Source organism: Myotis daubentonii, chromosome 16 (assembly GCF_963259705.1).
Source record: "Myotis daubentonii chromosome 16, mMyoDau2.1, whole genome shotgun sequence".
NCBI lineage: Eukaryota > Metazoa > Chordata > Mammalia > Chiroptera > Vespertilionidae > Myotis > Myotis daubentonii.
Window position 1 is genome coordinate 44,498,103 of NC_081855.1, and position 23,776 is coordinate 44,521,878.

The following is a 23,776-nucleotide window of genomic DNA, read 5'->3' on the forward strand; positions in this document are numbered from 1 at the left end:
GTCAAGGGCATGTACCTGGGTTGCGAGCACATCCCCAGTAGGAGATGTGCAGGAGGCAGCTGATCGATGTTTCTCTCTCATCGATGTTTCTGACTATCTCTCTCCCTTCCTCTCTGTAAAAAATCAATAAAATATATTTTAAAAAAAAAGATTGAGTATATTTATAATATTTGTGATATTAAGCAACATGGTTATTGTTAGTTTCTAAAATTTTTCTACAAAATCAATATAAGTGACTTACATAACAAAAATATTTAGAGAAAAACATATTCTACACTAAGAAACAATATACATTTCATTTCTAAGTCTATATAGGCTTACAGTTGTGCCGACGGAAAATAATACAATAATTAATAAATAATAATACAAGAATAAATGCTATGCTTCTCATACTCACAACTGTAAACCTGCTTTTGTCCCACCCTGGATAATGACATCACGGAAAGCTTAGAACATAGAGGACAAAAGAAAACTCATCCCCAGTATTACCACCATATCATACAGTTTGTCATTTTTGCTTATTCATTTCCAGTGTGGGTCCATTGACAGATAAATTTTAGCATAGTTGTAATCATTGTGTACATTTCATTTTTCATCCTGTTTGGGTTGATTTTTCTGGAAGCCATTCTGATTCTTCTATGTGAGACATTTTCCACACTGCAGCCTACGATAGGGCAACTCTCGGTGCAGAGGAGCCTCTCACATTCCATTTGATTTCTTGGCCCAGTCCACCTGAGTTTATACCTACAGAGAGGAAGACGGTGACGGGCAGTAAAGGATCCAAAGCTCATCACCAAGCTCCATGAAATACGGGGATGGGGTGGAATGAAGCTGTTTTAGGGAACTCAGCAACAGAGCTCCACAATTAGGGCAGAAGCATTCTTCTTCCCTGGCTTTGGTGGTTGTGCCATCCCTGTAAAATGGCAGCTGCCAGGAGCACAACTAAGGAGGTCTGTAGAACAAACCTTCACTTGCACAAAAAAACCTAAACAGAGTTTTCCAGCTTTGCCCAATAAAAATCACCTGGAGTGACTGTTAAACTTCCAGATCCCTGGGCCCCTCTCAGCTCTAGGACAGGTGCTTGAGACTAATTGGAGATTCTGTGGGAAATATTGTATTGAATGTTGAAATGGGTGGAAAAACATCCACCCTCTACTTAGAATCCTACCCAGAAAAGACCAGCTTCCATTCAGCTGAGCTTTGGGGTACCCATGTACTTGTGTGGGTTTCAAGTCAGATGTGACAAGGTTCAAATATGGACTCAAGCACCCAAATGTGATTTGGGCAAATTAACTGGTCTTTCTTTCTTTTTAAAAAAATCTATATCTATCTCTATGTGTGCGTATGTATTTTATTGATTTCAGAGAGGAAGGGAGAGGAAGAGAGAGAAACATCAATGATGAGAGTATCATTGATTGGCTGCCTCCTGCATGCCCCCCCCCCCCCCACCGGGGATCAAGCCTGGAACCCGGGCATGTGCCCTTGACCAGGATCAAACCTGGGACCCTTCAGTTCACAAGCTGGCGCTCTATCCACTGAGCCAAACCAGCTAGGGCTGATCTTCCTTTTGTAAAATGGAAATAACATACCTCAGATGATTGTTGTGAAGATTAAGTGCTTTATTTCATGTGATTGGCACAAACCAAAGTGTCTACAACCAGTAGTTATTAAACTAAATTCTCAGTGCCTGGCAGATATAGTATACTAGAGGCCCAGTACATGAAATGTGTGCACTGGAGGTGTGGGGTGGGGGGTCCTTCAGCCAGGCCTGTGCCCTCTTGCAGTCTGGGACCTCTCAGGGTATGTCCACCTGCCGGCTTAGGCCCGCTCCCCTCTCACAGTCCAGGACCCCTCACTCCTTACCGCCCGCCTGCTTGCTGCTCCCTACCATTCATCTCACTGCTCCTTAGGGCTGCCATGGAGGCTCCTGCCGCTGCCATTGTACTCGACAGCCTTGAGTCCGGCTTCTGGCTGAGCGGCGCTCCCCCTGTGGGAGTGCACTGACCACCAGGGGGCAGCTCCTGCATTGAGCGTCTGCTCCCTGGTGGTCAGTTCATAGCAACCAGTCATTCCACTGTTTGGTTGATTTGCATATTAGGGTTTTATCATATAGGATAGGATATTGAATGTGAACTGTAAATGAAAAATGAAATTTAAGAAAGAACCAAATAAAATTTTAGATCTGAAAATTTTTTAATATATATATATATTTAATTCTCACCTGAGGATGTTTTTAAAATGGATTTTTAGAGAGAAAGACATCTATGTGACAGAGAAATACCGATAGGCTGCCTCTGCACCTGCTGACCCACCGGGATCTAACCTAAACCCAAGTATGTGCCCTAACCTAGAATCCAACAGGAAATCCTTTGGTGTACAGGTTGAGACTCCAACCAATTGAGCCACCTGGCCAGGGCAGATCTGAAATTTTTTTTTAAAATGTACCTCCAGGCCCTAGTCAGTGTAGATCAGTAGTTCGAGTGTCCTCTCACGCACCAAAGAGTCATGGGTTTGATTCCAGGTGAGGGCACATACACGGGTTGTGGGTTCCATCCCTGTCAGATTGCTTGGGCAACTGATTAATGTTTCTCTTTCTCTTTCCCTCTCCCTTCCTCTCTCTCTAGAATCAATGAAAAAAAACATATCCTTAGAGGAGGACTTAAAAAGAAAATAAATGCTGGTTTGGTTCAGTGGATAGTGTTTCTGCAGGCAGACTGAAGGGTACCGGGTTGGATTCAGATCAAAGGCACGTACCTGGGTTGCAGACTCAATCCGGGGCCCTCATCAGAAATTCAGCGAGAGGCAACCAATTGATGTCTCTCACATTAATTTTCGTCTTCTGTCCTCCCTTCCACTCTCGGTAAAAAAAAAAAAAAAAAAAAAAATCAATGGAAAAATGTCCTCAGGTGAGGATTAACCAAAACAAACAAATAAACATCCATCCCCAGTGTGATTATTGAAGGAGTATATGAAGTATTTGTTGAATGAACAGGAAGGGATGGGACTTTGCTTTCTAACTGTTATAGCAACTCTGCAAGCCAGAGGGTTTATTTCTTATTTTAATTTTTATTGATTATTTTAGAGAGAGGAAGGGAGCGAGAGAAACACCAGTGTGTTGTTCCACTTATTATGCACTCTTATTATGCTTCTTGTCTGTACACTGACCAGGGATCCAACCTGCAACCTTGCTGTATCAGGAGGAGGTTCTAACCACTGCGCTGCACACTGCCTGTCAGGGCCCCTCAACAAAACCCCTCTGGCGTGCCCTGGCCCCTGCTGTGTTTGAGATCCATTCTGTGAGGGCACCTACTTAGGTTTAGGGTTTGATCCCCGGTCGGGGCTGACTGCTGCTCAGGAAGTGACTGAGGACCATTGAGGTCCGTGTGCTGTACATCATTGGGCACAGAGCTGGGGTTCCATTGCTGACAGGGCCGACTCCGATCCCCGCTACCCCCCTCCTCCATCCAGGACGACTTCAACTATGACAGCTGCGTGGCCTCCACCAGCATACACGTCCGCATGGATCGGTCACCCTTTCCGCGCTTCACTCAGCCCGCTGCTGCACAGTTGCCCCGGGAGGCGGATTTACGGGGTCCCAGGGAGAGCACCCTCCAGGCCGGACTCCCAGAAAGAGTGGGGTCCCGAGGGAAAGCACTTCGCTCCGCCTCCCCTCGGGGCTTCCAGCCTGAGCGCCCATCGTGCACACGGAGGCCTCTTAGCTGGGTACTGAGAAAACGAAACGGGAGCCCTTCCTCGAACCCTGTCTTCTTCAGTGTAGAAAGGGACAGATGAAAACTTCAGTAGCCTTACTGGGGCATCTTTAAATGAAAAGATACCAGGGGTTATTTTTTTCGGTGAAAATAAGTTTATTGTGTAATCAATATTGTGTAATCATTGTGACTTATTGTATAATCATTGTGATTACACAATAACCTGCACTGAGTTATCTGCTGGGATGTTTGTGCTCTAAGGCATGTGAACGCATTTTATTTTATTTGATGCAGCCTCACATCCCCTGGCCTCATGCACACGCAGCCCAGTCGTTAGGCATGAGGGCATTAGGACCGTTTGCATATTACCCTTTTATTAGTATAGACGGTCAAAGACTCAGTGATTGGGAGATGTTACTTTATCAGCATTGTTCCTTAACGTTTCTGAAGCATAGTTTCTTCCTAGAGATAATCAGCGTATACGATTTAGCACAACACTAAATCCTCTGTAAACATGGTTAACACATCCTCTGGACCCCGCTGAGTTTTTCTCACTGGACACTTTTCAAGCATGATTTTTTATTTTTTTATAAAATTGACTAGGGGCACTGGGTGGGGGGGGGGGGAGTGTCCCTTAGCCCAGCCTGCCCCTCTCACATACTGGGAGCCCTCAGGCGTTGACCCCCATCACCCTCCCATTGCCTGATCGGCCCCTTGCCCAGGCCTGACGCCTCTGCCAGAGGTGTCAGGCCTGGGCAGGGGACCCTCATCTCCCCCCATCACTGGCTCTGACCCCTGCCCAGGCCTGATGCCTCTGGCCCAGGAATCATGCCTGGACAGGGGACCCCCATCTCCCTCTGATCGCTTGCTCCACCCCCCCCCCCCCCACCCAAGCCTGACGCCTCTGACCCAGGCTTCAGGCCTGGGCAAGGGGACCATCATATCCCTCCAATCCCAGGCTCCGCCCCCCCACCCAGGCCTGATGCCTCTGGCCCAGGCATCAGGCCTGGGCATGGGACCCCCAACCCCTTCCGATTGCTGGCTCCGCCCCCCGCCCAGGCCTGATGCCTCGGCCAGAGGAGTTGACCCTCATCACCCTCCGATCGCTGATCACCGGATCGGCCCCTTGCCCAGGCCTGAGGCTGCCGGGAGCCGGTCCATCTTGCTGTTTCAAGGGACCTGGCATATATGGCATACGGTTCTTAATATGTTTGCTCACCTTCTTGGCGCTGTGTTTTAACCAAGGTCACCTCTCTGAGAAAGGTTGAATCCCCAGGTAGGGATTTTCCCCTGAAGTTAGGGAGGGAATAAAACCCCTCAACTAAGTGCCAGGCAGGTAATTAATCCCTTTAACTACGAACAATCATGCTTAAACTACATAATCTTTTCTCCCTGGAATGGAGATAAGAAACGCCCTAACCTTTGTAATAGAGATTGATAGGATTGAATCAACTGGTATAAATACAGTTGTAACAAGACAGAAACACTCAGAACTTAGAACAGAATCAAGAAGACAGAACCTACACGGAGCCTAGAGACAGAAGAACTTCGCTGGAGAGAGCATGCCGGAGGATCCTGGAGAGGGACTGGCCTCGGAGCCTAGAGACAGAGCCTAGCGGGAGAACATGGCAAGGGATCCTGGACTGAACCTGACTACAGAGATTGGCAGGAGAACCTGACTGGAACCTGGACACTGAACCTGACTGGAGAGCCTGGACAGAACCTGGCTGGAGAACCTAGCGAGGGAACATGGCTACAGAACCTCGCTGGAAATCCGAAGCAGAACCTCTCTGGAGATCCAGACCAGAACTTGGCTGGAGATCCTGGCTAGAGATCCTGGCTAGGCTGCTGATCAACTGAACACTGTCTCCGTGTCATTCCTTCTTCGCCGACTCCGTCCACACCTTTGGGGAACCCCTGGACCCGCTGGGGCAGGACCCCGGCATGAGGCCTCCAGCAAAGGTGTCAGGCCTGGGCAGGGGACCCCCAGCTCCCCGCGGTTGCAGGCTCTGCCCCTCCCCAGGCCTAACGCCTCTGGCCAAGGCATCCAGCCCGGGCTGCGGGGACCCGCAGCAGCAGCGGTGCCGTGAGCTCCCACTCTGCCCCTGCCCAGGCCTAACGCCTCTGGCCGAGGCATTAGGCCTGGGCAGCAGGGACCACCAGCTCCCCACGATCTCCCGCTCTGCCCCTGCCGAGGCCTAATGCCTCGGTCAGAGGCGTTAGGCCTAGGCAGGAGACCGCCAGCTCCCCGCGGTTGCAGGCTCTGCCCCTGCCCAGGCCTAACACCTCTGGCTGAGGCATCCAGCCCGGGCAGCGGGGACCCACAGCTGCAGCGGCCCAGCAATTGCGGGCTCCGCTTTAGGCCCAAGCAAGGGACCCCTAGCTCCCGGGACTGCCAGCTTTGATCCTGCCCAGCTCCCATTGCTGACTCCACCCCTACTTCCTGCTATCACTAGCCAGGGCGGCAAAGGTGCCCAATTCTCCGATCATGGCTGGGGGGCAGGGCAAAGGCGGCCGCCTTTGCCCTGCCCCCCGGCTCTTAGCTCCCCCCTGGGTTTCTGATCACTGTCAGTGGCAGGGGGCTTCTTCCTGCTTTCCCTTTCACCTCCCTGCATTGTGCCTACATATGCAAATTAACCGCCATCTTAGTTGGCAGTTAATTTGCATATCGCCCTGATTAGCCAATGAAAAGGGTAGCGGTCGTACACCAATTACCATCTTTCTCTTTTATTAGTGTAGATTTTTAGAGAGAAAGGAAGGGAGAGGGAGAGAGAGAAACAGCGATTGGTTATCTCCCACATGTACCCTAACCAGGGATCATGTGATGGGCATGCACGCTTAGCGTCATATAGTGAAATGGGTATAGATATGTAACCTTTAACTGATGTAAAGAATATTTCGTAACTTCTTTGTACTCTATGTATCTTGATGTTAATCTGTACTTCTTGGAGGCCCGGACACGCTCCAGCCAGGTGTGACAATGATTTCCATTGAGCTTGTAAAGGAATAGGTTGTGGTTAAATGCTCCAGCCAGGTGTGACACCACACCGGTTTCCACTGATGGTTAACACCCTTAAATAGGCTCCGAGAGAAAGGCTTGGGGCTGCAGCAGAGTGGGGCTTCCTACTGGGGCACCTGTTGCAGACGCTGGCCAGCTTTCAATAAATCCTCGCTTGCTGCTAAGACCTGATTGGAGTCGGTGGTCTTATTCTCACAAATGTTGGTCCATAACAATCAAACCTACAGCCTGGGAATGCCCCAACCAAATGAGCTACACCAGCTCAAGTTTGATTTAAAAAAAAAAAAAAAATGCTGTGTCTTCAGGGGGTAATTTGTAGATTATAATACTTTTCTGCACTCAGATAATTACTCTGTTTGACACACATAGGCAACATCATGAAGTGATAATGCTGGCCATATTGGAAACAAATTTAGTAAAAACTGGATTTGTGTGGCAGTCTGTGATACTAGTAATTTCTGTGACAATTTCTGTGAACAGTGAGCCTGGAGATTGTAATAATAGGAGGTAGTAAATGGGAGTACAGTAGTTCCTGGCTCACCATAGAATTGAAAGGGCGGGTCGTCTCGGGGCCTGACCACGCTGCTGGCGGCCTCGGGCACCGACTCCCCAGCCCACGGCGGGAGCCCGGCGCAGGCTGCCACCCGCCCGCCGCCCCCGGACTGGACCGGACCCACACGGCAGCAGCGGCGGTGGGGCGCGTGCCCTCGCCCGAGGAGATGGAGGAGGAGGCGATCACCGACGCCCCCGGGAACGAGACGGAGGACGTGGACTTCCTGCCTGGGCTGGAACTGGTCGATCTACTGGACCCCCAGCAACCGGACTGGCCCCTGGAGCCCGGGCTCAGCTCGCCCTGGGGGGGGCTAGGACTGCGCCCTCCATCTTGCCCTGGGTCCTCTATTTTTGGGGCAGCCGCCATGTGCTCAGGAGAGTGCCTTCTTCCCGGAAGCCCAGGCCCCTGCTGGCCACGCCCAGGATGACCCGACTCGCGCCTGGCCAATCGGCGGGGCCCACAGTCCCCTCTCCTGCCCTCACTCCACCCCCCTTTAAAACCCCCTGTACCATCAGGCCTCTCTCTCTCTCGGCCACTGGAGCTTACCGTTGCATCGGTGAGTGTGGCAGGGGAGCCAAACCCGGGTTTGAAATAGATGACTCTTTGCTTTTGCATCGGACTGACTGGCTCCCTGGGGGTCTTGGGAACTTTGAAATCTGGGCACAACAGAATTACCTGGGATCTTAAAATAGATCCACTGTTAGATTCTGTATGTCTAGGTAGGAGCCCTAGAATCTGCATTTTTTTAAAAGTGTGCTGAAAGATTGGGAGCTTGGTTGTAATGTACTTTTTCTTTTTGCAATGCAAGTGACTCACTTAAGCTTTGATTGCCAGGCATTCGTTTCAAAGAGGATCTACTTCAAAGATGACAGTCTTGAATAAACACATAACCTAGCCACACGACAAGGTAAAGAACCAAGCCATCTCCTCCTCCTACTAAGACTCCTTTGTTTTAGAGATCTTGGTTGATTTCATAACTGATCATTTGGGCTGCTGTTTCTTTAAATTTTCTCCTGCTTTAACTTCCCATTCTATTGTTTTCAAATCCACCAATGAGGAGTGAGCCCGCGACTGTTATGTGCCATCTTCAACTTCAAATAGAAGCAGAACCCCAGGCCAGTGCCTTCTCTTTCTTTCTCTACCGGCAACCTCGCTGTGTAACCTGAAGTGTTCTGTGCGACTTCCAGGTCCTGTAAGTAAAAAACCTTTATGCTTTTCAGTTACCTGATGATTACTGCTGAAGGGCGTCTTGTAATAATAATAAGAACCACGTTGTTATTGACAGGATGAGACCGGCATAAAGCACTGGCTCATGACATCTCAAACTAAATTCCCTCTAGGACACAACACCTTTTCTCATAGTTAAAAATGATTACTAAAGCCACACTGTAATAATTCTTGAAATCTGTATGGATGGACACATGAAAGAAACCAAACAAGAGCTTTCTGCTGGATTTCCTATTGTTGATTTGGCGGCTAATGCTGTTGCTATTGTTCTAAGCTTCTTCTGTTGACCACATTGATTTGTAACTTCCCTCCACAGCCTACACAAGTCACTTTTCTCCACGGGGGCTCAGATTTCAGAGCCAGCTCTTCCTTCTGAGGGTTACCGTAGCCCTCAGTCCTGACCGGAACAGATCAGGACTCCAGGCGTTTTCTCTCTAACATCCTAACCCGGAGGAATCTTCGAATTCCCAAGGTCAGTACAGACTGTCTGGAAAGACCCACCACGCCTTGCCAGTTCAACAGAAAGTATGGTCTTAAAAGAGATTAAAAAAGCCCACAGCTCTGCCCTGGCCAGTGTGCTCTGTGACTAGAGAATCACTGACCCCACCCCCACACCAAAGGGCCCTAGGGTTTGACTCCTGGTCAAGGGTACGTACCTGGGTTGCAGGTTTGATCCCCAGGCCCCGTTGGGGGAAACCAGTGGATGTGTCTCTCTTACATCAATGTTTCTCTCCCTCCTTCCCTCCCTCCCTCCCTCTCTCTCTCTGAAAATCAATGGAAGAAATATCCTCAGGTGAGGATTAACAACAACAACAAAAAAAACCCTCTAAGATGAAAATCCACTCTGTGACCCTTCCCGATATATCTTGCCTGTATATTTAGGCAAGACAGGCTGAGTGGACACAAACAGCCACATATTTCATAAATGAATGAAATAGACAGTGAGAACTGGTCTGTAGATGGGACTCACCTTCTTGCTCAGGCCAGCAATGCAGGATTCCAGTCCAGAAAACCTGGCAGAGTTCTGAGACAGACTGTGGTGTAAGGGGGTTATATAGGGTAAGCCAATCAAGCATCTGGGGGAAAAAAACTTTCAAATGGGAAAGGGAGGAGCTAGAGCTTTGGCGGGAGGGCATGACTGTTCAAATTATTTGTCAGGTTTTTTTTTGTTTTGTTTTCATAGTATATACACTTTAATTTTCAGGAGAAACTTAAGCTACACTGACTGGGAAGCTCTGACCCATTTGGATTTTCCAGGTTATTTTTGCAAGTGTCAAAAGTACATGTGGTTATTTTGTTCGCCAACATTAATCAAAAGCACTGGACAGTGCTTTTAAACAAGTTGCTTCTTCAAATCTTTTTGGTGATGGGGCACGCATGAATATATAACTATGAATACTTCAGGTGGCTGGTTGAGAAATAGTTGGCATTCTAGAATAGGAAAACAATAATCCATAACAACAGATGTTTATTTTACTAGACACAGCAACACCTACATATATTCTCTACACATCAATTGGCACAGCCACTATTATAACATAAATGTTTTCATTACTTCAGCCATAAATGTAAGATGATTATTTAGACCCAAATTAAATAAACTATTTCCGTATGTGTGTTAACAAATTACTGGAGACAATAATTAGGCATTGAGGTGGGGGAAATAAATCCGAGGAGCTCATTTAATCCTGGTTTTAATTCTGAGCAGGCCATAACTTCTCTGTGTGAAATACAGCATATGCTTGGGGCGGACGGAGCCATAATGTAGGATGCGTCTGTTGTTTCTTTGAGGGTCGTAATCTTCTGAGCCCCGGGGGAGCCTAACCTACTTTCCGGGTGGGGCCACGGGCAGAGGCTCCCCACACGCCAAACCACCTCTTAGGCCGCATTTCCAAAGTAGCTCCCACTCTCAGGCACACACCAGCTCTGGCCCCCGGGCCCCAAGCTGTGGTCCCCACGCTGCCCTGCAGGAGCCTCGCTGGCCAGGGCTCGCGGTGCATCCCTGACGTTGGACACCGGGGCAACCTACTCGGTTGGCGGTGGGGGAGCCACAGCGAAGCTGCAGCACTGGGCGCAGGCGGCGCAGGGCGCAGGTGAGGAGCGCGCAAGGGAGGGGGTGGAAGGCGGAAGAGTGCGAGGCGGGAGGCGGGAAGGAGGAGGGCAGGAGGAAGAGTGAGTGTGTGTGTGTGTGTGTGTGTGTGTGTAACATGTTACTATTTTTTTAACACTATTACAGATGTCCCCCATTCCTGTTACTCTTTTTAAATAATGCTTCTCTAGAATAATTTGTAAATAGTATCAAACACATTTTTAATGCATTGAGATAATTTTGACTATTAATTGGTCATGTCATATTTTATATTAGTTCATGGTTTTTCTTGTATGTAAAAGTATTTATTCTGTGATACAATTTGAGTTGGTGCGGTGTGTGTCTCTGTGTGTTTAATAACAGCAATAATAAGAAACTTAAATAAGTACAAAGATAATATAACAAATACTTCTTTTGTTCCCTTAATTTTTGTTACCCCATTACCTCAAACTGCCAACTGTTAACATTTTGTCAGTTACTTCGTCTTTTTCAAATTCAGTAAATAAAACATTGTAGATAAATTTGAAGTTTTCCTTGCTTTTCATCTCCAGTTCCATTTTTCTTTCCTTTTCTCAGAGACAACCAATATCCTGTTTATTGTATAGCTTTACAGTCATTTTAGCTTACACCCGGTTTTATATACATGTGTCCAGGAACAATATGTACCTTGGGTGTATGTGCATACTTGGCGTATTTATAAAAGATAAAATCTATATGTATACTTCTGCATCTTGAATTTTTAAAAAACATATTATACTGATTTTTTACAGAGAGGAAGGGAGAGAGATAAAGAGTTAGAAACATCGATCAGCTGCCCTCCTGCACATCTCCCACTGGGGATGTGCCCGCAACCCAGGTACACGCCCTTGACTGGAATCGAACCTGGGACCTTTCAGTCCACAGGCCTACGCTCTATCCACTGAGCCAAACCGGTTTCGGCTGCATCTTGAATTTTTTCTTCCAAGTTTTGGCAATTAGGAGTAAAGCTATTAGAAACATTCATGTGCAGGTTTTTGTGTGAACATAAATATTCAACTAATTTGGGTAAAAACCAAGAGGCACAATTATGGGATCAAATGGTAATAATATGTTTAATTTTGTAAGAAACTCTAAATTGTCTTTTAAAGTGGCTGTACCATTTTTCATGTTGTTGGGTTTTGTTTTTTGTTTGTTTGTTTTTTTAAATATATTTTATTGATTTTTTACAGAGAGGAAGGGAGAGAGACAGAGAGCCAGAAACATCGATGAGAGAGAAACATCGATCAGCCGCCTCCTGCACACCCCCTACTGGGGATGTGCCCGCAACCAAGGTACATGCCCTTGACTGGAATCGAACCCGGGACCCCTCAGTCCGCAGGTCAACGCTCTATCCACTGAGCCAAACCAGCTTCGGCGGGTTTTGTTTTTATTTTAGCCAATTTAATAGGTATGTTGTGGTATCTCATTGTTGTGTTAATTAGCAAATTCCTGATGATATATGCTGTGGTGAATCTTTTCATACACTTATTTGCCATTTCTATATCTTTTTTGTAAGATGTCTGTCCAGATGATTTGCCCATTTTAAAAATTGGGTTGTTTTATTGTTGAGTTTTAAGAGTTCTTTGTATATTTTAGGCACTAATACTTTATCAGATAATGTACTTTACAAAAATTTTCTCTTCATTCTCTTAACAGTCTTTTGCGGAAGTTATTGATTTTAATGAAGTCCAACATATCAATTTTTTTCATGGGTCATGCTTTTGGTGTTGTATCTAAAATGTCATTAGCAAACCCAAGGTCACCCAGATAATCTGCTGTTATTTTCTACAAGTTTTATAATTTTGCGTTTTACATTGGGTTTATTAACAATTTTGAGTTCATTTTTATGAAAAGGTATATGTCTGTTTCTAGATTCATATTTCTGCATGTGAACATCCAGTTTTTCAGCACCCTTATTTGTTGAATTGCCTTTGCGCCTTTGTCAAAGATCAGTTGACTGGTCTGTGTGGGTCTGTTTTTCATCACAATACTCAAGCACACTGTCATGAGTATTATAATAAATGATTACTATAGTTAGTCTTCAAGTTGGTATTATCAGTCTTCTGACTTGGTTCTTCTCTTTCAATATTGTGTTGGCCATTCTGTGTCTTTTGCTTTTCCATGAAAACATTTGAATCAGTTTGTTGATATTCACAAGATAATTGCTGGGATTTTTATTGAGATTGCATTAAATCTATAGATCAAGTTGAGAAGAATTGATCTTTCGACAATATTGAAGCTTCTCTTCCAGGCACATGGAACATTTCTCCATTTATATCGCCTTTGATTTCTTTCAACAGATTTTGTTGTTTTCCACATATAGAACTTGTACATGTTTTGTTAAATTTATACCTAAATATTTCATTTTATGTTTTGGTGCGAATGTAAATGATATGTTTTCAATTTAAATTTTAGTTGTTCATTGTTAATATATAAAAAAGCAACTGACTTTTGTGAATTAATCTTGTATCCTGCAACATTGCTATAATCACTAATTACTTCCAAGAGGTGGTTGTTGTTTTTTTCATTGATTCTTTGGGATTTTCTACATAGGTAGTCATGTCATGTGTGAACAAAGACAGTTGTACTTTTCCCTTTCCAATCTGTATACCTTTTATTTTCTTTCTTGTCTTATGCATTAACTAGGACTATATTACTATCTATCTCTATAAAGAGGTAATATGCAAATTAGGCTAGGACACCATAATGGGCCACGACCGGACAGGAGGAAGTTGCGCGAGCAAGGAGACAGAGATGGGGCCAGCCCGAGCTGCTGTGCCCCGGCTTGGGCTGGCCCCCTGGAGCCAGAGCGGACATGGACAGGGACATGGGGGCCGGCCCCAGCCGCTGCACTGCGGCTCAGGCAGTCCCTTTGGAGCTGGAGCAGACACGGACAAGGACAGAGGGGCCAGCCCATGGCCTCCACGGCTGATCACAGGCCCAGAGAGGATAGGGCAGGCCCGCCTGCATCCTCCGCAGTCGAGCACAGGCCTGGAGTAAAACATTAACAGCAAATGCTTTCAGTATAATTGGGCATTAAAGGCCTAAAGAATGATCATTTCCTTTTCTATGAAACACATAACTCTGACATCCTATTTGCAATTAAATAAGTTCCATATATTTTGACATTTTACAGCCCTGGAAAGTTACATATAATGATCAGTAAAGTGAGAAGATGTAAAGAATTTTAGGCTTTTAAAGATGTAACTAATTTCTGTCTAGAAGACAAACCAATTCAAAAAGTGATGGTTTTATTGTCCTACTAGAGGCCCGTTGCACAAAACTTTGTGCACTTGGGGGGGGTCCCTCAGCCCGGTCTGTGCCCTCTCGCAGTCTGGGACCCCTCAGGGGATGTCCACCTGCTGGCTTAGGCCCGCTCCCTGGGGGATTGGGCCTAAGCTGGCAGTCAGACATCCCTCTGGCAGCCAGGGAGAGAGAGAATCATTGATTGGCTGCCTCCTGCATGCCTCCTACTGGGGATCAAGCCCGCAACCTGGGCATGTGCCCTTGACTGGTATTGAACCTGGGACCCTTCAGTCCTCTGGCCGATGCTCTGTCCATTGAGCAAAAAAAGCTAGGGCTCCTATAAATATTCTTTATCAAGTTGTGAAAGTTTCCCTTAACTGAGAAATTGTTTTTTGACTGTAAAATTAGAGTTCTTTATATATTCTAGATTTGGTTCATTTGTCAGATACGTGATTTGTAAATATATTTTCCATCTATACAGTTTGTCTTTTCATTTAACAGGATCTTTTACAGAGGAAAGTTTTAAATTTTTTAAGAAGTTCATATTATTGATTTTTTTATTTTACAGATTGAGTTTCTAGTGTTATCAAAGAACTCTTTAAAAATATATATATATATATATTTTTTTTATTGATTTTTTACACAGAGGAAGGGAGAGGGATAGAGAGTTAGAAACATCGATGAGAGATAAACATCGATCAGCTGCCTCCTGCACACCTCCTACTGGGATGTGCCCGCAACCAAGGTACATGCCCTTGTCCAGAATCAAACCTGGGGCCTTTCAGTCCGCAGGTTGATGCTCCATCCACTGAGCCAAACTGGTTAGGGCTATCAAAGAATTCTTTACTAGGCCCTAAGTCAGGGGTGGGCAACCTTTTTGTGAATGCGTGCCAAAACCAGCAAAATCTCTGACTCAAAATTCTTCTGCGTGCCAACCCTAATTTTTTGAGAACATGTGCCGGGAGCCGGTCCATCCTTGCTGTTTCAAGGGACCTGGCATATATGGCATACGGTTCTTAATATGTTTGCTCACCTTCTTGGCGCTGTGTTTTAACCAAAGTCACCTCTCCGAGAAAGGTTGAATCCCCAGGTAGGGATTTTCCCCTGAAGTTAGGGAGGGAATAAAACCCCTCAACTAAGTGCCAGGCGGGTAATTAATCCCTTTAACTACGAACAATCATGCTTAAACTACATAATCTTTTCTCCCTGGAATGGAGATAAGAAACGCCCTAACCTTTGTAATAGAGATTGATAGGATTGAATCAACTGGTATAAATACAGTTGTAACAAGACAGAAACACTCAGAACTTAGAACAGAATCAAGAAGACAGAATCTACTCGGAGCCTAGAGACAGAACTCAGAACAAGACAGCAAGAGACAGAACTCAGAACACAGGGCTTGGAAGACAGGACCAAGAGAGACAGAGCCTAGGCACAGAACCTACACAGAACGTTCTCTAGAGACAGAAGAATTTCGCTGGAGAGAGCATGCCGGAGGATCCTGGAGAGGGACTGGCCTCGGAGCCTAGAGACAGAGCCTAGCGGGAGAACATGGCAAGGGATCCTGGACTGAACCTGACTACAGAGATTGGCAGGAGAACCTGACTGGAACCTGGACACTGAACCTGACTGGAGAGCCTGGACAGAACCTGGCTGGAGAACCTAGCGAGGGAACATGGCTACAGAACCTCGCTGGAGATCCGAGGCAGAGCCTCTCTGGAGATCAAGACCAGAACTTGGCTGGAGATCCTGGCTAGGCTGCTGATCAACTGAACGCTGTCTCCGTGTCATTCCTTCTTCGCCGACTCCGTCCACACCTTTGGGGACCCCTGGACCTGCTGGGGTTGGACCCCGGCAAACATGTTATGCCTACTTGATATCTCTTAAGGTGTACATATGTGAAGAACCTTGAAGAAATAATAAAATTCATTCGAGTGACAAAAACACAGTATATGATGATGAAAAATACATTTATTTTTTAATGTATACATGTATACTGATAGTCAGACAGAAAACTTTATGACTCTGTTTGATATTATCAGTGGGACTTTTGCTGCTGCATCACTGATGACAGAGATTTTACATCAGGTTTATATTTTGTGACCTTCAGAGATATGCATGAGCTACTACTTTCATCCGTTAGGCTACTCCTATTATGAGACTTAACAAAATTCATCACTGAGAACAAAGATTCACAAGCGTATGTGGATGAAAACATGGAGAGTAACACTGTTGCAAAGTTTTTTGAACAGAAAAAATTTTCTGGAATGGCATTCCAAGTCCTCAATAGTTCGTTTTCGACACTTCTCTCTGGTACTCCTGTCTCTAATCGCTTTTTTCAATGTTTTCCAAGTCAACTCTAAGGTCAATAAATTTCTGCTTCCAAATTGAGCTACTCTGAAATTCAATCAACTGCATTTCAAAGTCAGCCATGTCTATCCATGAAAACATTTGTAAGTTTAGTTCCTCCAGTTTCATGCTGTCTGGAAACCTCATGAATTTTGCTGTCTCTTCCAGTTCTCTGAATTTCGCAAATCTTGAGAAGAACTGCTCAATAGTTGACTCGATGATGTTTAAAAACAGCTTTTGAAGGCTTTGACATTCTGTTCTGTCATCTTTTGGGAGGTCTTAATGTGCCTCTTGAGGTTTGGGAAATATCTAAATCTCTCACCATCCACATCCCTCTTAAAGACTTCCAGTTTCTTTTCAAAAGCCTTTATGTAACCAAACATAACATCAAGTGTCTTTCCAGTTCCTTGTAATTTAACATTTAAGTCATTCAAATGTTCACAAAAATTGTAAATGGAAGATTATAAGAGAGGGTTTCGTGTGCCAGTAAAAGTTACTGGCGTGCCATGTTTGGCACGCGTGCCAGGAGTTGCCCACCCCTGCCCTAGGTCATCAAGAGTTTCTCCTGTGTTATCTCATAAAAATTTTTTTAATCATTTTACATATTTAACTCTATGATTCATTGTGAGTTATTTTTTGGTAAGGTGTCAGGATTGAGGGTAAGTTGAAATTTTTTTTTTCCTTTGCCTATGGACCACTTCATCCAAAGTCTACCATTTACATTATGGTTTATTCTTGGTGTTATACATTATCATCAGCCACAGTCCACCATTTACATTATGGTTCATTCTTGGTGCTGTACATCCTATGGGTTTGTACTGGGACTCATACCCAAAACCTCTTGGTGTACAGGATGACACTCCAACCAACTGAGCCACAGGGCCAGGGCTGGGGTCCCTAAATTAAATTCTCTTGCAAAACGCACTGGTTGACCCAGCTCATCTATTTTCTTTATCATATCAGCCAAGTCAGAGTTTTGCTGGCTTGAGGCTGACTTCTCCCTTGATCTAGTCAGCTGGGGCCATTTAGTAGGAGGGAGCAGAGGTCCCTCTAACACCAAGCCTTTCACATATGTGGGAGATGCACAGGTCTCTAGTTAGAGAACTCTGTGAGGATGGTGCTTGTGGTGCCAGAAAGACCTCCGTGTATGGATTAATATTATAACAGGGAGGAGAGAAAAGGAAATTTGAATAACCCAGACAGCCCATGCTGAAGCCTGAACCATACCACACAAGTTCTAGTTGTCAGCTGTAGGAGGCACAAAAAGAGAAGGTGGAGAAGGGCTTTTAGTGTTGTTTTTATAATTTTTATTTATTTCCAAGAGGAAGGGAGAGAGAGAGAGAAACACTGATTGGCTGCCTCCTGTACGCCCCATACTGGGGATCGAGCCTGTAACTGGGGTATGTGTCCTTGACCAGTATCGAACCCAGGATCCTTCAGTCCGCAGGCTGACGGCTCTATCCATTGAGCTGAACCAGCTAGGGTTGGAGGAGGGTTTTTTTTGTTTTGTTTTGTTTTTTGTTTTTTTGTTTTTTTTTTGGAGGAGAAGGGTTTTAAGGAAACAAGAGCTTCCCCCAGTAAGAAATTCCAATCTTGAGTCTTTAAAGTGTTTGGACTATTTAATATTCATCTGAAAAGCCAGGAAGCAAGAGCAAACTCCCTACTGGGAACCTCCAGACACAAAGGGGTCCCTCCTCTCAACTGTCCCTGTGTTGTCTTCCAGAACATCTGGAGGTGTGTGCCTGGGAAGAAAGTGGACCAAAGCATGGCTCACTCGGAGAGCAGGTAGGCAAGGCTTGTGTGCAGGCGGCTGACATCAGTTTTTTTGTTTTTTAAGTTCTTTAAATTTTGAAGGAAATCACTATTTTTATTTTTCTCTCTTACAAATATAGGCATTTAGTGCTACGATTTTTTCTCCACATACTGTAAAAGCTATTTGATGTGGAGACCTAAACCATAAATCTCCAACAGGCAGATTCCTTGTATCTCTCACAGCACTTAGTGTGCCTACAATGAACACTCATTGAACATTCCCTGTATTCATAAGTAAAAGAATGAAATGCTTTGATCACACTTTTTCAGTCTATAATCAAGGAAAAGAGAAAAATGGCTGTGCAGGTGGCAATACAATCCTGAGCATCTCAAGCGCCCCCTCCTCACCATGGTGCTGTTGAGTTTTATTGATTTGCTCAACCACTCCCAAATGCAAGTTCTTTGATAGCATAACGACTTAGAATCCATCAATCCTTCCTTTTCCCATTAATCAGGTCCACCCCCTGCCCTGACCATCTTCATTTCCCAGCCTGTCCTAAGAATGTGTATAGTCCAAAAGTTTAACCACTTTCTTGCTAATGATCTAAATTTATTGTGTATATTCCCCCACGTCCTGCATGGTTCAGGGTTCAGGATCTGGAAGAGGGGCTGCATGCAAATGAAAGAGACGAGACAAGAAATAATTTGGAAATTGGGGGCCAGGCAAGAGCCCATTCCAAGAGGATGGACTCCACTTGTGCTCAAGCCTTGCCATCCTTTTATTTAGTTTGGGATCCACCTATAGCCCTTAGGCAGGCAAGTTCCAGTAACAGAAAGGCTATCTTTTTTTTTTTTAATTAAATCTTTATTGTTCAGATTATTACATTTGTTCCTTTTTTTTCCCCCCCCATAACTCCCCTCCTCCCAGTTCCCGCCCCACCCTCCGCCCTCACTCCCCACCCACTGTCCTCATCCATAGGTGCACGATTCCCGTCCAGTCTCTTCCCACATCTCCCACACCCCTATTCCCCCCAAGAATAGTCAGTCCATTCCCTTTCTATGTCCCTGATTCTATTATAATCAACAGTTCATTCTGTTCATCAGATTATTTATTCACTTGATTCTTAGATTCACTTGTTGATAGATGCATATTTGTTGTTCATAATTTGTATCTTTACCTTTTTCTTCCTCTTCCTCTTCTTAAAGGGTACCTTTCAGCATTTCATATAATCCTGGTTTGGTGGTGATGAACTCCTTTAGCTTTTCCTTATCTGTGAAGTTCTTTATCTGACCTTCGATTCTGAATGATAGCTTTGCTGGATAAAGTAATCTTGGTTGTAGGTTCTTGGCATTCATCACTTTGAATATTTCTTGCCACTCCCTTCTGGCCTGCAAAGTTTCTGTTGAGAAATCAGCTGACAGTCGAATGGGTATTCCCTTGTAGGTAACTGAGTTTCTTTCTCTTGCTGTTTTTAAGATTCTCTCTTTATCTTTTGCTCTTGGCATTTTAATTATGATGTGTCTTGGTGTGGTCCTCTTTGGATTCCTTTTGTTTGGGGTTTTCCGCGCTTCTTGGACCTGTAAGTCCATTTCTTTCACCAAGTGGGGGAAGTTTTCTGTCATTATTTCTTCAAATAGGTTTGAATATCTTGCTCTCTCTCATCTTCTGGCACCCCTATAATTCTGATGTTGGTACGCTTGAAGCTGTCCCAGAGGCTCCTTACACTATCCTCGCATTTTTGGATTCTTTTTTCATTTTGCTTTTCCGGTTGGATGTTTTTTGCTTCCTCGCATTTCAAATCATTGACTTGATTCTTGCGCTCCTCTGGTCTGCTGTCGGGCGTCTGTATAATATTCGTTAGTTCAGTCCGTGTGTGCTTAATTTCTAGTTGGTTCCCCAGTATAAGATCGAGGGTCTTATTAGTTTTCGTGTAGATCTCATTAAGTTTATCGGCAGCTTCTAAACAGTTCTTGAGAGACCTTAAAAGTGTGGTTCTGAACTCTATATCTTCCATTGACAATTTTGTCCTGTTTCTTTGTCTCCGCATTTTGTTATGCTTCCTTGGTGCACCCCCTAGTGGTCTTTGTTCGCAGTCTTATAGTTAAATCTTGATTGTTGTAGCTAATTCCAGGGAGGGTTTGACCTCCAGGCCAAGTGGCTATGAGAATCAGCTGTGTCAGCAGTGAGAGAACTTCTGTCCTCTAGGGAGGTGCTAATCTAGCCTTTGCCTGAGGCTATCTGGCAAATGCCTTTGTGCAGGGATTAGGCGGGGCGGGTCGCACAGGATCAACAGGGTGGGCCGGAGAGAGCAGTTATGGCGGCTCTCAGTCCTGTCCCCAGGGGCTCTGCCTCTCTGAGTCCCAGCACCCGCTGCAAAGCTGGGAGAGAAAGCTGCACTCGCTCTGACCGAAGCCAGACAGTCCCGCCTCTCCCGTTTGAGTCTGGGTCCCTAAAGACTCGCCCGGATCTGGAGCTCAGAGTCTGCGTCTCCCTCCCGATTGAAAACGCCAACCGCACCCTCCGCGGCCAGCCTGCTCCAAGCACTCCGCACCTCAGAACTTGACCTCAGCACCGCGCCTCCTCTGAGTGTCCGTGTGCGTTTCTCTTTCCTCCTAGTTGTAGGACTTCCACTCAGCCAGCGTTCCTGTGGTTCTGGGTGATGTCCCTTCCGTTTTTTGGTTTCACTTTTGAAGTAGTTGTTCAAAGCAGCAAACTCCGGCGTTAACCTATGCCGCCATCTTGGTTCCTCTCCCAGAAAGGCTATCTTATCAGTAAGGATTTACATGACTATCTGGTGGGGAAGTTGCTTCAGCTACCATTGTCTTGACTAAACAGTGGGTGTGTAGCCCTGACCTTTGCCAGGGCTTTAAGGGTCACCAGCATTCCGGGCTCCTTGTCTACACCTCTCTGCTAGAGAAGACAATAGGTGGTTTCCCACAATTTATATCCCCTACTCTCCTTTTATTTATTTATTTTTAAAATAATTCCTTATTGTTGGAAGTCTTACATATGTCCCTTCGCCCCCCCCCCCCCCCACGCATTGATCCCCTCTACTCCATCCCCCTTAATCTCCTTTTAAATTTTTGGAGGTAAAGGTTTTTCTATGTTATGAGTAATTTAAAACTTACAAAAAATACAGAGAACAAAATAATGAGCACAAATATGTCCACCACCCAAATTAAATAGAAGATGACAATTAAAAAGGCTTCTTATGCCGTGGCTGGTGTGGCTCAGTTGGCTGATCGTTGTCCCATGCACTGAAAGGTCACCGGTTCTATTCCTGATCAGGGAACATGCCCAGGTTGCAGACTTGATCCCCAGTGGGGGGCATGCAGGAAGCAGGAGGCATCCGATTGATTTTTCTCCCTCTCATTGATGTTTGTCTCTCTCTCCCCCTCCCTTCTTGTCTCTCTAAAATCAATAAAAACATTTTTTAGACTAACCACTTCTTACTATGCCAATAAGTGGTATCACTAACCACCTAGTTGCCTATGCCAAAAACCCAGTTACTAAAATTGAATCCTTCTGATTTCTATCTGATTAGTGCAGATAATTGTGAGGTTCGCGGGGCAGGAAACTGAGTCAGAGAGTCAGACAGATTGAAGGAGGAGAATTTATTCTGTGCTATTGGGCGAGGTCCACAGGTCCTGGGGTTGGGCCAGTGGAGTCGCACCGAGAGGGAGTAGGGGCATTTTTTTATACAGCTGTTCAGTGAGGGCGGGGGAGCATGAGCTGTGGGAGTTCCTGCCATGGGGGTCATCACTGTTTCCAGGTGGTGTCATCTGTCTGGTAGCTGACCTGTTAGGAATTCCAGGGCGGGACTGGTATCTGCATCACCATTTACCTGGTGCACTGGCGGAAGGGCCCAGTATCTACATCACCATCTGCCTGGCGGAGGCATGCATCAGCTCCTGGACCCCCTTTCGACCTAACAATAATGTTAATTTTATTCCCTAAATATCTCTCATATATGCTCAAATTTTCTGCATCCCACTGCCACTACTATGGCCCAGTGCTCCATCATCTCTCACGTGGTTTACTGCAGAATCCTTCCAGCAATTGCTTTATTCAACCATGTTTCCTTTCAAACAATAAGTTCTGAGAGGCAGGACTGTGCTCATTCTTTTCTTTTTTTAAAGTATATTTTTATTGATTTCAGAGAGGAAGGGAGAGGGAAAGAGAGATAGAAACATCAATGATGAGAGAGAATCATTGATAGGCTGCCTCCTGCATGCCCCCCACTGGGGATCAAGCCTGCAACCTGGGCATGTGCCCTTGGCTGGAATTGAATCCGGGACCCTTCAGTCCACAGGCCAATGCTCTATCCACTGAGCCAAACTGGCTAGGACTCATTTTTGACCCACCACTTAATCTCCAGCCCCCAGCACTTAGCAGGAACTCAATAAATATTTTCAGATAAATTAATGCATTTTTATGTACTATGTAATTTACTTCATCAACATGAGATGTGTTTTAATGGTTTCTGTTGCAGAACGAACATGAAGAAACATAATCCATCTCTGGTGGTAGAATTATCTTTCCCAGACTTGGTCATCAATATAGGAGAAGTAACTCTTGGGGAAAAAAACAGAAAGAAGCTGCAGAAAACTCAGAGAGATCAAGAGAAGGAGAAAGTTTCACAGGCTGCCTGTGCTTTATTAAACTCAGGAGGAGGAGTGATTCGGATGGAAATGGCTAACAGCGATAAGCATCTTGTGGAGATGGGGCTGGATTTAGAAGAGTCTTTGAGAACACTTATTCAATCTTCAGATTTGCAGGCTTTCTTTGAGACTAATCAACAAGGGAGGTGTTTTTACATTTTTGTTAAATCTTGGAACACTGACTTTTTCCCTGAAGATCGTTTCAAGCCCCGCATTTGCAGCCTGGGTTCTTCATTACACCTTAGATCTGGCACCTCTGTGCTTCCCATGAATTCAAGAGAGGCATTTCGTTTCCTGGAAACCAAGAAAAGAAATGCAAAACTTTTGGGGAAAGAACCTTCTAATAAAATTCTCAGGGTTGCAAAGCAAAACTTCCATGACTCGAATCCTGCTCACCTAATTTTCCTAAAAGACCGGCTTGAGCATGGTGAGATCCTGCCTTTTCCTGAGTCTCAATATGTAGAGTTTAAACAGTTCTCTACGAAACGCACCCCAGACCGTGTAAAAGACATAATTCCAAAGTACATCTCTGCATTTGCAAACACTGAGGGAGGCTATCTTTTTATTGGAGTGGAGGATGAGAGTAGGAAAGTTCTGGGATGTGCTGAAGAAAACATTAAGCGTGAGGATTTGAAAAAGGAAATAGAAGATGCAATAAACAAATTACCTCGTGTCCATTTTTGCCAATCCCAATGCCAGATAACTTTCACAGTCAAATTCTTGGAAGTGTTAGCCAAGGGGCAGTTGTATGGTTATGTTTGTGTGATCAGAGTGAAGCCATTCTGTGGTGCAGTGTTCTCAGAAGCTCCCAGGTCATGGATGGTGAAAGACCAGGAAGTCTGCTGCCTGACAACGGAGGAATGGGTAGGCATGATGATGGACACAGACCCAGGTAAGAGGGGAAAATACCTCCCTCCCTGTCCTTTTCTTCCTCTAGCACCCTCATACTAAACAGGCTTTCCTTTCTTTCCTATGACTTTGAACTTCTCAAATCCACTAGACCAGGGGTGGGCAAACTTTTTGACTCGAGGGCCACAATGGGTTCTTAAACTGGACCGGAGGGCCGAAACAAAAGCATGGATGGAGTGTTTGTGTGAACTAATATAAATTCAAAGTAAACATCATTACATAAAAGGGTATGGTCTTTTTTT

The 23,776-nt window shown here is 45.2% G+C and overlaps 1 protein-coding gene and 1 long non-coding RNA gene across 3 annotated transcripts in view; one reads left to right on the forward strand and one right to left on the reverse strand.

Annotated features, from left to right (window-relative positions):
- Nucleotides 1-153: 153 nt before the first annotated feature.
- On the reverse strand, nucleotides 154-10,609 carry LOC132218797 (uncharacterized). Its single transcript, XR_009449273.1, has 3 exons — nucleotides 10,243-10,609; nucleotides 9,480-9,533; nucleotides 154-744 (listed from the first exon to the last, which is right to left on the reverse strand). It is a non-coding gene; the product is annotated as an uncharacterized LOC132218797 (long non-coding RNA).
- SLFN11 (schlafen family member 11) overlaps nucleotides 8,215-23,776 on the forward strand; it is a 26,917-nt gene continuing 11,355 nt past the window's right edge. The window contains exons 1-4 of one of the 2 annotated variants that reach the window (XM_059670517.1): nucleotides 8,215-8,474; nucleotides 8,826-8,981; nucleotides 17,935-17,996; nucleotides 22,457-23,517. In XM_059670517.1, coding sequence (XP_059526500.1) covers nucleotides 17,977-17,996; nucleotides 22,457-23,517 — 1,081 coding nt within the window. In that variant the 5' untranslated portion in view covers nucleotides 8,215-8,474; nucleotides 8,826-8,981; nucleotides 17,935-17,976. The other variant, XM_059670518.1, reaches the window with a different exon arrangement.